At 27.6% G+C, this 17,524-nt stretch overlaps 1 protein-coding gene across 1 annotated transcript in view; it reads right to left on the bottom strand.

Annotated features, from left to right (window-relative positions):
• Window positions 1-17,245, bottom strand: part of LOC107451220 (neural cell adhesion molecule 2) — a 116,934-nt gene extending 99,689 nt beyond the window's left edge. Inside the window, exon 1 of the mRNA XM_071178756.1 lies at window positions 16,769-17,245. Within this exon, the coding sequence (XP_071034857.1) occupies window positions 16,769-16,868 (100 nt within the window). The 5' untranslated portion in view covers window positions 16,869-17,245. The remainder of the gene's footprint in view (window positions 1-16,768) is intronic.
• Window positions 17,246-17,524: the final 279 nt, after the last annotated feature.

Raw genomic sequence — 17,524 nt, 5'->3', positions numbered from 1 at the left:
ATAATAAATACAAACTAATGGTTGGATCTTCAAGTTCTAAGACTCAATCTTGATGGCTTGAGGTATTGACACCTCAAATATGCTAATTAATTTAGCGCAAACAATATTTAGAACTACGATTTATACATCTAAATATCTATCTATCTATCTATATATATATATATAAGTTTAAATATTTAGAAAACTTGGACAAAGATTAATCAATTAATTAATTAAGGTAATCGAAATATATGAAATGTGTTTTACTGAAGAACCAACATGATAAAAAAATGAGCATGTAAGTATTCTAACATGCGACGTTCCTGACTGGAAAATAAACTGCAAATCAATCTCTTCTGCTGTCTTATTATACCATTCTAACAAAATTATTTACAGAGTTGATTGTTTATTCTCCCTGATTCCGCCAAATTGCTGCTCAAATTAGTGATTTTTTAAAATAAAAAAAATTCTATAGGCTTTTTATACTAGCATCGCCATCTGCTGACAAAATTCTTAGGCGAATTTGAACCTATGTAAGAATTATTAACTGGTTTCATACACAAAAGGCTGCAGATTTTACATTTGAATCTCCTACTGTTTTTCTTAACTTTATTTTCAAATCATCAGTCATTTTAGAATACAATAAATATATTGGTATGTACTGACCATGCTAAGCAAGAAAAAATTCCACAAAATGTGCTTAAAAGTTGTTCTGTAGTAAATTGATAACTGTATTTTTTTCCTCCGAGACTCTTCAACATACGGCGCTGTTTCATAAATCTATTTATTTAATGTCATATATGTGACATATTTGTTCGAGATTTTGTCTTGTTTCAACGATTTATGTTTATCAGTTTGAATTCTTGTTAGTTCAATTGGATATCACGCAAGATAAACTACATTGAGGTTGGGATGTCATAAGAGAAAAACCCTCCTTTTTCCTCTAATTTGCATTTACATTTTCTGTCATTGATGAATTATCTCATTGATATTTGAATTAAAAAAAACGAGAAAAATGAAATTGTGTCACGTTTCATCCCACGATTCTGAGCACACCTTCTTCTTAAGGGGAGAGTTTAAACAAGAACGTGTTCAATGGAATCGAAAATGATTTTAAAAATGGAAGTTCTGAATGTAGGAACCGTGCTTTGAATTTTAAATGAATTAAGCATTGAAGGATCTATGCAAATGTTGAGGATGCGTGACTACACTCATCGATTCTCTTTTGTCAGAATCCACTCAAATTCTGGTGATAGTAAAAAAAAACGAAAAAGAAGGTAAAAAACGGAACTTTGTCAAGCAATCATCAGTCATTTTATTCAAATTTTTACTTTGAAACTAGTAAAACTTAGTTACATTTCAGTTTATTTAACGGTACTTCTACTAAAAATGTAATGGTCTCTTTTTTGTGTATATTTTCTTTTACAAAATATCTGATTAAAATTAAATAGTTCATGTCAATGCTTTAAAGTAATATTGAATGGATTTAACCAAATTTACGAAAAAGAGAGTAAAGGATGAAATGTAAAAAGAGAAATCAAAATTAAATGTTTTACTCTATGAGAAAAATGTCAGAGCTTTACTGTAAGAAATTCTCGTCTATTGCGTCAGTATATTGAACAAGTTAATTGTAGAAATTTGAAACAGATTTAAAAAGTATTGTTAAACAATAGTTTAGTTGATAGTTCAGCTTTTGTATGACTTCGAGTTAAACAGTAACATTTGCCACCAAAGATGACTGATGAGTTGGGCAATCAATTATTGATAAAAAAGACAATTCTCGAAATATGCAGTTTGTTGCATTTAACTTAGAACTAAAGACTATTTACTCCTTCAAATTTTATACTCAGACACTTAATTTATTAAAAATGTCTAATTAAACTGCTGACTAAGAATAACTGTTAAATACTATCTTCGATCCTCTTTGAAATTCTAGCAACAGCGTGACATAGTCAGAAATTATAATTGTTTATCAGTTGAAATGATCTGATAAAAAAACAGGTCATTGTTTTACGGTTACATAAACGTGTCATCATCATCTGTAAATGAACTTGCCACTAATTTTAAAGCTTGGGGTTAGAAATAATTTTCTTTTTTCTGGGATCGAATACAAAAATCCGTACGTTACTCTTCACATTTTTTTTTAAATTTTATTTTTCAATTCCTCGACTATCAGAGCTATATTGCGTTAACATTGTCGATCTATTAGATTAATTACATCACTTCTTGAAAGCACTACATAAAATCAGCACTCAAATTCCAGATTTTTTTTTTTTTACTAACAGCTTCAAACCAGAAAAATTATAATAAGAAATATCGATCAACAAGTTTGGTCTCAAACTACTACAGAAAATAAAAGTAGTATGAGTGTATGAATATTCTATAATTGCCAGAAACTAAACTCGGAAAAATTTGTTGATAAGTCAGTGCATTTAACAGCTTTCAAAGCTGTATTTTCTCTTCATACAAAGCAAATGAATTTTAAGTAAAATAACAAATATTCATGAATCGCTTACAATATCAATGTAGGGGCAAGGTATATAGCTATTGACAATAATTCAAACTGGTACCACGCATAATTAACTGTAAATTTCAAATGCTATTATATTTTACTATTATATTACTTTCTGTTATATTTTAGAATAATATTTATGAAATAAGTAGGAACCAACATAAATTTATAAAATGCACTGATATGGCACACGAGTAAAGAAGCGATTTCTTCGAACATTTCGTTTATATTATACAATTTTATTCAAAAATCTCGTAATAATTGCTTAAAAAATTCTAAAACTACTGAACTGACAAATATGAGAATTTTATGTTGAGAGTATAATAAAAACTTTCCCTGGTAAAAATATGGACAAAACGTCCTTAATATGGTAAAATTTGCCATGATTCTGGCTTTATGAGAATAACAAAAAGCTCGGTAATTTTTACCGAAGCGCTTTGGTAATGATTTTGATAATATTAAGAATAAAAAATGCTTTTATGATATACGATAAAACTTGGCAAATGTGGTAAAATTTGCCAATTTAATCTGGATACCTTATTACATGGCATAAAAACCATTTATTTACAATTATGTTTTTCATTGATTCAATTTCGGGGTACTTATGTTTTATCCTGTTGATCATTTTCGCCAACATCGATGCCAAATTCTTTTTAGCATATTCAAATTATTTTAAGACTGTAATTGATTGTAAGAAAATTGACAAAATTCAAATATGCCTTATTGCGTGCAAAAAATGAGATAACATTTAAATTTGAAGCATTTCCAAATTTGTTTTCATAACTACACACACACACATATATATATANTATAAATCTATTTATATTTCATCTAATAATCTATGTAAATCTATATATATTTATATATATATATATATAGGTATAAATCAGGATTTCTGGTAAACCGTTACCACATGAACAGAAAAATTAGCAAATAAATGGTTTAAATATCGTGTAGTTTGGTTATATGAACCATAACTGTGTTTTTTATCAGATTTTTCATTATACGTTCGTTAATTTAACAAGATTTTTTTTTCTCCCTGTGGTTAATATCACTTTAATATCTCTACTTACTTTCATAGAAACCATATCTGTGTAAAATTTTAAAATTTTAAATATTTAATTTAAATGTGCGCATCTCATAAAAATCTTACTGAAGAATGCAATTAATATATGTTCTTCTAATAGTTAAGATTAATCTAAAAGTCCAAAACTTCGAGATATCCGAGTGAAATATTAAGATACTTGGAATTCTTCGACAACCTTTAATTCCGTTCATTTCAATTTTATCTCTTAGCAACATCTAAAACTACTTCCACTGTATTTAATTCCGTTCCGATTGACATTCATTACACCGCTTTCGAAACGCAGACACTAATAAAACGCGTAGTTGTAAAGATGTCAGGAATTCGGTTAGAAAAGACTTGCCTTTGAAGTTTTTTAGTTTAATGAGGGAAAAACCTGCTGCGGGAATAAAGTAACTTTTCTTTGATCTTAAGAAATTCTTTTTTCTTCCTGTTGCAGTTAGATGAAATTTAAAAGATTTTTGGAGAGATTTAACATGATGTAGTTCTAAAGAAATAGATGTATTATTCTAGATATTCGGGAGATTTTAAAACGGCAGTTTATTTCAATCGTTAAGAGATTTTAAAGTATTCTACATCCAACACCTTATTTAGGCAGTATTTATTTTTTTCATTTTTAAATAATCTTTTTAGTCTTATCTTAGGAATTAATAATCTTTTTCGTCTTTCATTTTTAAATAATCTTTTCGTTATTATTTATTAATATCATGCAAATAACTGACTGGGAGTAAAACTAATCATGGATGAAGTATTGAAATATTAAAAAAATAACATTTAAAACACATAAAGTTTGTTATTTGTGTTTACTGCAATGTGCAATTTTGTGGTAAAATAATTCATTAAAAATATCTGTTTATTTCCGTCACCTGTAGATTTTCAAGAATAATAAGAATGTTATTACAAAAGAAAAATAATCGTTATTGCAAGCTCTTCTATTTTCACTTCGCTTAAATCTTGCAGTTTAAAATGGCGCTTTATTTTATAAATTAACCAATTTGTCTTTTCTTTAATGGTAATTTGAATTCAATCGATCCTTCTTCTTTGATCCATGCAATCAACGTTCGATACACATATCTACCCGCTCTACAAAAATAAATTTTAATATACTAAAAACATTTCCATTTTGCTTTATTTCGAAAACACAATTTTTTAAACTAGATGTTCTCAAACAATAAAAGAAGTGTTGCAACTGCCAAGTTGCTACTGCTTTATGAGATTAAAATTTGCTTTACGGCACTTAAGATATATATTTGTTTACGGTATCCATACGCATAATATGCGATTTATTTTTGCAAGACTGTAAAATAATATCTTTAGTAGTGAGAATAAAAACACGTTTAACACATGAAGTTTTTAAAATTCACTTACCGTCATTCTATTTGTACAGCGTGGGCTACTTTGTGCGAATTCGAATTTCGCATTTTTCAAGTGCTGCTATTCAGTATTATGTTTATTTCACGTTAAAAATGTGTGGAATTTGAAGATAGAAGTCTCTTCTATTACTACAAGCCTTTTTTCGAATTTTAAAACAATCTCAGAGTGTGTTTCGCTCATCCAATGTCAACAACTTTCCGAGGACGTCGGATGTCGAAAAGTATGCGTAGAAACTTTAGCTGTGAAATGCAAAGACGTTGATGAAACAATTGTCGTAAGTGCAAAATTTTTTATTTATATATTAATAAACAATTATATCATGTTACCGTTAAAAAAATTTGAAAATTAATAACAAATAAACGGAAAATGAAAAAAAATGCACTTTGGGGCTACTTTGTGCAAAGTTTCATTCGTTTTTTTTTTCGACAGAAAAATGGTCAGACGTTATAAAAAAATACCTGGAACGAGAAACTACCGTGATTACACTTTAGAAAAGCTGCAACAATGTTTGCAAGCAGTTGCTGGTGGTATGTCGATTGCAGAAGCTTCTCGGAAGTACAAAATCCACAGAAATACTATCTCTAATAAAATTCACAAGAAACACGTGAAACTTCCTGGTAAACTATTATTTTTCTTCTACAAAGATTTTTCTAATGAATTAATCAAACGATTTAACACATAAAAATATATTTTATAGGACATCAGGTGATTTTGACAGAAACTGAAGAGCAAGTTCTGTCATGTTCATTCAAGGATGTTATGTTCAAATTTAACAATATTATAAATGTTAATGAATATGTAATAATTATTATTTTTAAAATTTCATCCATTTCAATGTTTAAAAATGTATATGGTTTCCTTTTGTTTAAACTCAAATGTTTTGAAATAAACATTCTTTTTAAGAAAAAAATTCTTCAAAAAAATGGTTTTTTAACGCTGAAAATTATTTTCAAACTAATTTCCTTACATATCTTGATGTTTTTGTCTTTAAAAATGTCAACAATTAACTTTTTTAACAATTTTATATCAATATTTTACTAAAAATATGATTATTAAACTGAATTCCTATCGCTGCACAAAGTAGCCCCATTTGGGGGCTACTTTGTGCAAGGTATGTTTTGACTTATTATTCGTAAATATTACATACAAATAATGCCAATATTGATCAAATTCCCTCGTCTGAGTCCAGTTATGAATATAATATGGATAAATTTTGCTAAAGTTTGAATTAACATAGTTTTTTTACATGTCAAAGTTCAAAAACTGCGAAATCCTGCACAAAGTATGACGGTAGTTTCTTTTGTGTAAATGATAAGAGGTTATTCACAATTTTAAAATTCATTAATAATATAGGAGGAATTATTAATAAAGTGAAATAACCACGCACACTAGAAGGTATTGTAAATGAGCTTAATGCGATAGGTAAGTGTGCTTGCTGCCTGGATATAGTTAAACGAGTTACTTTTTCGACAACTGTTTCCAAGTAATATTTTCTCTTTAAAGCAGTGAATGCTTGATGCCTTGCTTCACAAGGGCAAAACAAGAAGCAACAAATGGAGTAAAAATCATCATTTTTTTTCTCTTGAGATAAAATTTTCGTATGTAACATGAATCCAAAATTCTATACACGACAATGAAACTTTTTTTCTCTTCTAAACAATAGCAGCTATCTATCGATGGATTAATAATACAGTGGTTCCCAAATGGTGATTCATGGGGTGAACGGATCACCTGCGTTCCGAAAACTGCCGTGCAAAAGAAAACGTAAGCGGCAACAAATTCAAAATTGAGATTTCTATATATTTGGCGTTACCGTATGATAAGCTACTTCTTGCAAAATATTATTTTTTTAAATTAAATTTCGTGTTGTAAGTTTTTCGAATTTCTTTCACACACAGTATCAGCAATAGTAAGAAAATATTTGTCATGCCACTTTTCTCGATATCTAATGTGAGGTACTTACATTGTTTCTTCATTTGCACGGCATAAAACTAGGACTGTTTTAATCAGTTACAAATTTAGTAAACCGGTCATTAAGATTTTGTTTAATTAAATATCCATTATTTATTTAAAAAGTACATCATTTTAATGAAGATGTTTCATTAACATGCTTGAGAAGAAAGAAAACTAAAATTAAAAAAAATTATTTTCTGACAACAATATATTGAATGAATAATGCATTTATGAAAAATTGCATCATTCTTTCACATCAAATAAAAATAGCACTGAGAAGTATGTTTCTCTAACAACCAATCTCAACATTTATTTCCCTTATTTTCTGTCTTTATTTCAACGAAAACTATATCTCAGTTCATTCATTTTATGTTTATGCAAACACTAAAAATAAAGATATAAATATATAAAGCTCGAGATTTGTAAATTCTACTTTCTGACTTAAAACCCGATTTTAAGATCAGTATTGTTGAAACAATATGATAAAAAAATGTCTACTTCATATACTCATTAAATATTTTTATAATGATGAATTAAATTCCAATCGTTAAATATTTTCAAATTAGTTAATAGCGCCTTGATTGCTAATGAAATTTAATAATTAAGTCTAGGGTTTCTACTTAAGGAAGATCAATCATTTAGGGCTCCATACAGAACCGCTGGAGTAATATATATTAGACTTTTGAAGTCTTGCTTATCTTGCGGCAAAAGAGGGTGCCATGGCACACATTTTAGGAAACCTTCTTTCTGAAACAAATGTCATTCTATTTTAACTTTTTCTGATTAATAGGAATGATTAAATATTTTTCCTACACAGAATGAATAATGGATCAAAAATATCCCACTGAGCAATTTTTTAAAAATATTATCTGATTATGAAAAACATTTAAGTATTGTATGAAAGATCAACTAATCTATGTTAAGTTTAAAACTAATACACAATTAAAGTGAAACGTCGAACGCATTGCCATATGGATAAAACAATGTTATAACAGAATATTCCAGAGCTAAACGTTGATATAAAATAAATTATCTGACAACCGAATTTTTAGATAATATTTTTTTTAAGAAAATATTATGATACAGCCCTTCTGAAAAAAATTTAATTCTATTTTTGCTTTTTTCAGCGTAATAGGAACGATTAAATATTTTTCTTTAGTTAATAATTTCGTCCCTTAAAAAAAAAAAATTAGGATACAGCCCTTCTGAAACAAATGTCATTCCGTTTTTACTTTTTTCTGAGTAATAGGAACAATGAAATATTTTTCCTACTCAGAACGAATAATATATATCAAAAATATCCCACTGATAAATTTTCTTAAGAAATTATCTTAAAAAATTAAATGATTATGACAAAAAAACATTTAAGTATTGTATGTAAGATCAACTTATATATGTTAATTTTAAAACTAATACACATTTAAAGTGAAACATCTAACGCATTGCCATATTGAAAAAACAATGTTATAATAAAATATTTCTGAGCTAAACGTTGATATAAATTAAATTATTTGACAACCAAATCTAAAGACAATATTTTTTGTAGGAATCTATTAGAAAACAAATGTTATTATACAGCCATGCGATTATTATGCATGGTATTCATTAAAACAACAGTATAAATTTAAGTAAGAAAAAAATTTTAATTTATACTTATCGTGCATTGCAGTAGTTAATTGTATTGAATTTTGCGAAAAAAAAAGAAAAAACATTAATTTGCATCTTTTCTCCACCTAATATCTTGATTTTCATCGTATATAGACTTCAGAAGATATAAAAATCTTGAAGTGTTAAGAAAAATATGTATACGATTCTCCGGTTTCTTGAATACAAAATATAATGTCATGTAAGAAATTTTTCGTTGGAAAAAAGGAATGTTTGAATATTTTCAATTGAGAAAATACTCAGCGCTGACACGAAAGATCAAATAGAATAGGAATTCGACTTTTTTGCGTATTCTAGAGAAACACCTCAACTTGAAAAAATAGAAATAGGGACAGCGGAAAGAACATGCTAGATTATCTTTATAAGATCCATGTAATGTTGATAAATATGAAAAAAATTAATAGTATAAATGTAGTTTGAAAACTTATGTGGTCTTTAAAAATTAAATTTCACTGTGTAGCACCGATGATAGGGTGTGGCGAAAAAAAAACATATTTTTTTAAACTTTTAAATTCTATATTTGCCAAAAGCATTGCTTTATAGTAAATAAAAAAATACAAAATTTCAGAATTCTAATATATATTTTGAGGTTTTCCTATTGAATCAAAATGTTATTAAATTCCAAAAACAGAAAATCACGATGTTATTAATAACGCTTAGGTTTAATAAATATGTCGATTTAAATCTGGTTAATATCTTCTTACATATTCTATTAATATTTTATTATTTATATTAATATCTTATTATCAAAAAAATTAATTGTTCTAACGGTTCAATTTGCGCTAAAATGTTATAATATTTGTGAGAATATTATTATTATTATCTTTAACCCATACATCAGTGCCTATCTTAGTATTCAATAAAATATTAATTAAATGATGCATTAAATCCGTTAATTTTGAACTTAAAATTTAATACTATTACAAAATATGTAAAACCTCAGAAGTATGAAATAAATAACTTTCCCGAAAAAGTTTTAATTATTTAATAGAAAATCTGCTTAATAATCAACTAAATAAATTCTAATTTCAATTAAATAAAACGTTGCAAATCGAATTCGGAAAGCGTTAAAATGACAAATTCGTAAACACGCGAAAGTTTAACATTTGATATATAATTACATCTTCTTGTTTCAAGTTTAATATTTAGTTTTTAAAGTCGGAAATAAGCCTACCTTAGTTCGAAGATCTCTCTTTGAGTTGAATCATATAACCTATGTCACTCTATTGAAGTTTGAATATAAATATCACTTGACTGCAGCTAATGCTTTTGTGTCACATTTTTCAGTAGTTTGGTAATAACTCGGCAGTTTGGTTAAAATATTGTTCTTTTAATTCCATTTCTGGAAGCTTCCTTAATTCGTCTCTATTAATCTTAGTTATAGAACAGTGTTATAAGTAATAGAACAGTGACTTTAATATGGATACGGTTCAGTCAATCCGGTCATTATAGTCCAGAGTTTTGAAGATTAATTTTAGAACATTAAAATACCTTATAAGCAGGTTATTTTCCTTTTATTTTTTTTTTGTTTTTCTTTAGCTATTGCTCTTAGCTGTCGAAGTTCAATGAACTTCTGATCTTTGCTTATCCGATAACGTGGCGAAATATTTTTAGTGTGGTCGAAGAAACCCTTTTAGCTGAATTATAGGATCAATCACTAACGCAATAAGTTGCAAATCTGTCCTTGCAGTATGGAAATAACTTTACAGTAATACGATCAGATGTTGTTGACAGCCGAGAATGGATAATTCCACAATTTCTAGCAGACACGTTTTCAGAAAGTCGATCTGTAGCAACAGCGTGGCATATTCTGAAGAGAAATTTCAGATAGGGGCTTAAATATTAGGGGGACAGGAAAATAATATCGTTTCGTTGCGTCTGATATTTGTTATCAAGATTTCATTTTTAGTCAATAATGTACTCAGCCTCGTTAGCAACAACCTCTCATTACCGAACAGAAAATTAATCGAAATGGATCGAAAAAAAATAATTGGTTTTTAAGAGTAACGGGCGAGTATTTACTACTCCGAAACGGCATTATTTTACGGTCCCCCTAAAATTTCAAGAAACCTTCAGTTTTTCAGATTTTTATCCCCAATTAGTTGTTCCAAACCAAAAATAAAAGTAAGGTAAAACAACGTTTAAGAGCAATTTTCATGTATTTTTAGTGCTCTTAAACGTTGTTTTACCTTACTTTGTATTTCAGCGCATTGGTCGCCCTTATGTGTATTTTCAAAAATAAAAGATTTAAATAAACTATTTGTTTGGAGAAAAAACAATTTTTTTTTCCAGTCTTAAAAAAAACATAGTATTCCAACCGTAGGGTAATATAAATGTTTTATGGAATGGCTTACCAGATAATATTCAGGATAATATCCTTTTGATATGTTATTGATAAGAAAGGCGATTTTATTGTATTCGATAATTATAGTTACGATAATTATCACGATATTGTTGTATTTGTTAAACCTATTTGCATTATCGGTGGCCGGTGTACTGTGTAAATCAAAACATGACAATGTTCGTCGCGTTTGTGAATTCTGCTTCTTAGTTCCTTTAACCTATAACTACCGATATAATTATTTCCTTTAAACAAAAATGATAATAAAGTTTGAAGATTCAAAGATCGTGTCTTAAAAATAAGATAACAAATAATGATTATTATTATTATTGGTAACAAAATATTTTAATAAACTTGAATACTTTGAAATTAAACTGAAGTTTGGTCAAATAAGAATAACCATATATAATTACCACTGACTGTCAAATATAGTAGTTTGCTTATGTTTTATAAGTTATGGCAAACTAAATATTTGTTTCTAGAAAATGTTTTTATTTTAATATTTAAACCATTAGTTTACCATGATTAAGGAAATTCTTTATCACGATTTCATCATCTTATATCTTCTTAAACATTCTCTAAGAATACTGTTTTCATGACAGACGACATTGAAACAATGAAAACATATTTTCATTTTTGCAAGCTGAGGGAATAGAGAGCTGGCCATAAATATTTCAATGCATTATTTCACATTAAAATATTAATATATTTTAAAAACATTAATAAATTAAATTTTTTATTTAAAAATCTTAAATAAAAATTAACGTTGAAAAAATCAGCTTTTTACGTTATAAAATTAATGGAATAATAATGGTAGAAGTTTTCTGTTTTGATAATGGTAGAAGATTCTGTTTTGTTGGTAGAAAAAAAGTTTTTCAGAAGTTCGAAATTAAGTACGTGAAAACTATTTTTTGAGAGTTACCCCTTGAAAAGGTTCGTAAAAAACCTATCTATCAGAGTATCGATATTGAAACTGCGCAGTATTAATTGAAGCTTTAATACGCAGCAAATACATGAACAAAGCTTACATTCGCGTGTATGCACTAATTGAAATTTCTCGAAAAAAAGGTTACATTGCAATTTATTTAATTGTTATTTGACCATATTAAAAAACAGTCAAATAACCATAAATAAAAGGGTATTCAAACTGTTAACTGTGGAGAAAAACGTTTATTAACTGCTTTCAATAAATACGGTTAAGCAACGAGAATTTTGTGACACCAACAATTCACCTAGTGAAGTGACTTAGTTCCTTGCATCTGCGTACCTGTTATTTTACCACAATTTTAGAAGGAAAATTCTGACACTGTGTTAACAATTCTACAGTAAATTGCACCATGACAAATACCAATAATACCAAAAATGCCTATTAACAAAATTAATTTAACACATTGGCATCAATAATAGTATGGTGATTTACGTTCCTCCTGACCTAGTTAGTAACATATTTTCATTAATTTTGCTTCTCATTCTAAAACGTATTTCTTATTTCACTCGGCATCTATTACCATAATTAACTAAGCATCATTTGTGTAAATAATAGCACTCTAACTTTTTATGTTTTGCCACAAAGAATTATTAATTTTTCTCACTTAATTTTGCTTTCGAATGTACATATATTATTGTCTTATTTTAATTAGCAATTATTACCAAATTTAGAATGGCATTACAGGTGTAAAATATAGTATGACGCGTTTTAACTTTTCTCTAGGAGAAATTTGTACCATTTCTCCATTAATTATGCTTTTTAGAACATATTTTTTTATTTCAATAATCACCGATGTTCAAATTACTTACGAGTTATAGGCATCAGTGTTAGTTAGGAAATTTACTATGCTTCTCCTAAATGAATTATTGTCCTCGCTCCACCAAGTTTTCTCTTTGAAAAACTAGTTATGTAATGTAAAGCAAAATTAATGAGGAAAGAGTACAAAATTGCTGAGGAGAAAAACTGAAAAATCGTTATAGTATTATTGAAAACATTGATGTTAGAATTATTTTGGTCAAAGATATTAATTGAATAAAAAAATAAACTACGTAAAAAGGAGGAAAGTTAATGGAGAAATGATACTAATACATTTATGAGAGGCGTAGTAAATCTCTGTACTAATAGTGATGATCATAGCGTTTTTTAATTTGATAATCGCTATTAACTGAAATAAAAAAAATATGTACTAAAACGCACGTTTAATGGAAAAATGGTGAAAATTCGTTTAGAAGAAAAGTAAAATTTCTCCATAATATTATTGAATCCAATGATCCATAATTAATTTTGTCAATAGGTGCTAATTAAAATAAAATAAATTTTGTAGTGAGAACTAAAATCAATGGATTAATGGTACTACTTCATTTAGGTGGGACATAAATCAAAACTCTAATATTGATCTTTTAGTATCTTTTGGTATCATGTGAATTCGTGAAATATAAATCAATATTAATTCAATATTATATTAATGTTGGTAAAGTTACTTATTTTGTTACCAATTAAAACTGCATCAACACTAGACAGTTTTAATATAAATACTGTGATAAAAATGTTCAACCTGCCTTAAAAAGGAATAAGTACTAGAAAAAAAATCGCTTAATATTGGTACATTTTAATCATCATGATTTTGTCTTGAACAATAGCATCATTTCAAAAGATACTGAATAAATTCATCATTATTTTGACGGGATGACCTACTAAAACTGTGTTTCTATTCATCTAATACCGTAAAGCCTCCGGCGATAATAACAATAACAAATAATAATAAATAAATAAATTTGGAATTATTTTTGGGTGTTGTGTTGCTATATGTCTTTCAAATTTGTGCATGACTTCATAGTGCTATTCAGCACTGATTTATTGACAGTTTAACTTTTGTCATAACATTCGGCTGATTCAATATTCAACTAGTGTTCAATATAAAAAAAAATTAATCTAATGCGTGGTTGACAAAAGCTGTCTTTTTTAAATCTGTCTAAAAATTCTAAAAACGAATTTTTATCTACATGGAGAAAAATATTCTGATAAAACTACCGTACTGTATGATAATGACATATCTCGTAACATAATTCTGGTTAATAAAACCAAAATATACGGTTTCTAAACCACTCATTTGATAATTAATAAACGTTTATCTGGTAGCAGTTTAACGGAAATGCAGGTTTTCAGTTCTTATCATCACACATGTAGGGATGTGTTAATATCTTATTTCATTTTCGTTAAAGGCAATGTTTTTAAAAAGGATTAAAAATTGAGCAGTTTAAAAAATAATTTTATTATATAATACGCTTGCAATTAGTCGAAAAAGAAAGCTCTATACTCTCTACAAATTGGGTACAATCTATTAAATTGCATCTTATTTAGTCATCCAAAAAAAATCAATTTACCTAACAAATGGCGTATAATTTAGGTAAATATAATTCTGTTCTATATTAAACGAAAGAGTTAAAATCCTTCTATTTAAAATTAGTGAAGTGGTCCGTGCTGAGTACAATGAAAAATGACAGTTTTTCAACTTTTTTTTCCTGCATAAATGTGAATAAAACATTTTATAAATATGACTAAAAATATTTGTACAAAGATATTTAATGCACAGATATTTCTTCATATAATGAACTTTTGATAAAAAAAAACATTATAATAATTAACATGAATCACGTCGAGACAATATTGCAAAATGTCATTGATTATATGTACTTGTCCGTTCACTTTGAGAAAGCGATTGATTTAAAAATAATGAAAAATTAAGGAAAATAGAAAATATATTTTAAATATAAATTATCTTAATTGTTAAAACATATAGTTCATCTTTAACAAATCAAGTTAAAACTGATTAAACTGCATTTCATTTCTTAACTAGGGGTTTCATCATCTACTCGCCAACTCCCGGAATTTATTTCACAGCTCTTATCAGATTGCTTATCAATTCGAACTAGCTTCGCTCATTCCTTAGACACTTATGTATTTCGGTATACCTTTACATGTACTTTGTATGCCAATACATATACGGTGTTAAAATATGCAAACTATATATTGTGTAAAACCCTTATTTTAAAAACATTCAATTCCATTTATATAAATTACGATCATTTATATACAAAATTATATATTGTAGTGCTTAAAGGCACAACGTTAGTTTAGCCAACATTTGTTGATGAAATATATCTTACACAATCGATAATCATAAAGCCTCGTTGAAACTAAAATATTGCTCTGAATCTGCTTAAATTAATTAACATATTTAAACAAATATTTAGATACATCATATATGGGGCAAAAAGTGTACCTGTTCGAAATAAATTTGATTTTTTAACTCTTTTAATAATTCAATACGCTTAAAAGCAATAAATAAAATAAACATCTCAAAAATGGATAGTTGCTAGGTGACAAAATTGTATTTTTAAATTTAGTAAAACAATTGAATCAATGAGTTTGAAAACACGTCATCTACATATGAGTTCCAATGAAGATTACTTGTTTTCGGACGCATCGATTCAATTAGATGCAAATTTTTCTTATTACAAAGAAAAAGTTTTAAAATTCCTTACCGCCACTATCTTTCAAACTATTTATAGTTCGTGATTTATATTTCACTACTTTTTATCTGTGTCTATTCATTCTCATTTCATACAAAGATATTTTTGGCATAGATAATTGTTTACAAATATTTTTTAATAACATTATTAATTAGTTGCATGCGTTCAAGCAGATGCAAAATCGCGAAATTGTCCTAAATTATTTTTAGTTTTTTTATAAAAAAAAGACTAAAACTATATAAAATAATACGTTTACTTACATATACATATTACGTATTCATATTATGATCTCCTTTAATTGTCAAATAAAGCTCTAAACTCCAATATACCAGATATAATCAAGGCAGTTAAATTTTTTTTTCTAAATTCAACGAAAATAATTCTGCTCTGTCAATAAATGCATAATCCAAGCAACTAGATCATCTTTCTAACTTCAACCGAAAAATTCGATGAAAATTATTCCTTTAAAACTAATAGGTTATTATACTTCGGAGCAACCAAAAATTTATATTGCTTATCTCATTTTTTTTAATCTCAATAAATCAATTATGAAAATTGGCATTTAGTACAAAGTTATTCAGGAATCAATACACATTTACAAAAGATTTCTTTAATAAAATAATTGTATGCATTCATACTCGAAGAAAAAAAAGTATTGTTAAAACTGTCATAACATTGCAAAATTTACTGTATTTTTGGCTGTGTGAGAACACCTAAAGGCTCGGTAATTTTTAGCGAATAGCTTTAGTAGTGATCCTGGTAAAAATAGACATAAAATGTGGTTTTATAATATGTGATAAATTTTTGTAAATGTGATAAAATTAGATAATTTGAACGTAATTCTTTAAATCAGATCGCAAAAAACATTTGTTTTGTAAGATTTACTTTTCAGTTTTTGTTATTTAAATGTGTTATAATAAGGACCATAATTTTGAAAACCAGATTCCTGTAAACTGCTATCATATGAACGAAAAAATTACCAAATGATTTATTAAAATACTTATATTTTAGTTTTATAAATCAGAATTATCACTACTCTACGGTGAAATAATTTTATAAAAATTTTTCCTTCGTGTGATTCCATGTGATTCAAAGTAAGAAAATTACCCTGAATAATATTTTCTTTTTGCTTTCCGCATGTTATTTTCTGGTTGTGCAATATACATTTAAAAAATAAAACAAATAAACAACCCAAAAATAACGGATTTTACGCTTTTCTCTTTTTTGTAAAAAAAAGCTCTACACACTCAAATCCTCTAGGTTCTAAACAACTACATTTTCTTTCTAAATTCGGGGCAGCAATTAGATTGAAATTGCCTCTGAGGTAAAAAATTCTTACCTTCGCTATCTTTTTCTTCTTCTCCCAAAACTGGCACAAAAAGAAACACACACACTATAAAACTAATTGCGAAGTTGAAAGGAAACGAATCCAAACCCATTAGTGCAGACACAAGAAACACAGAATGAATCCTCAACTGAAATTCCTCCTCTTTCGATAAATGAGGGGAAACAAAGAAGAAAAATCAGTCCCACTCACTGTAAAATATACTACCGAGAAAAGTTAATCATTGGAAAGAAATGTTCGAATGGATACGACATAAACATTCGAACTGTTTCCTTTGATTAGAAGAAACCGGCCAAAAAGAACTCGGAATGAATTTTTTCATTTTACTTCATTCATTGAGGGTCATATCTGCAGTTTTTCATTCAAGGAAAGAGTATTTGAAGAAATTCCAGAAAGATGTGATCTTCGTAAGAAGTCTGAAATTGAGCACATCTGCAACCTTTATGCGTTTTGAGTTCCAATGGATATTCTCCGAGGATTCTAACGCCCTCTAGTGTTGTTTTTCGTTAGCTACTTCCCTGATTAGCGTGGTGAGGTGCTGTATTGGACTTTGATCTTTCTACATTCCTTCGGTACTAGTTATTTAAGGATTGTTTAGAGTGAAGCAAGGAAAATTAATACATTTTATGAATTTAAAATAAATACGGATTGTAATTTATGAATCTGAAAAATTAAGCTCTAGATTATATTTCTCTGAAAATATCTTTTATGTTGTTAATAAACTATATTACCTAAAATAGTTAATTAATG

The sequence above is a fragment of the Parasteatoda tepidariorum genome, chromosome 1 (genome assembly GCF_043381705.1).
Source record: "Parasteatoda tepidariorum isolate YZ-2023 chromosome 1, CAS_Ptep_4.0, whole genome shotgun sequence".
Lineage (NCBI taxonomy): Eukaryota > Metazoa > Arthropoda > Arachnida > Araneae > Theridiidae > Parasteatoda > Parasteatoda tepidariorum.
Note: the sequence above shows the minus strand (reverse complement) of the source record. Positions and strands in the feature narration are given on the sequence as shown.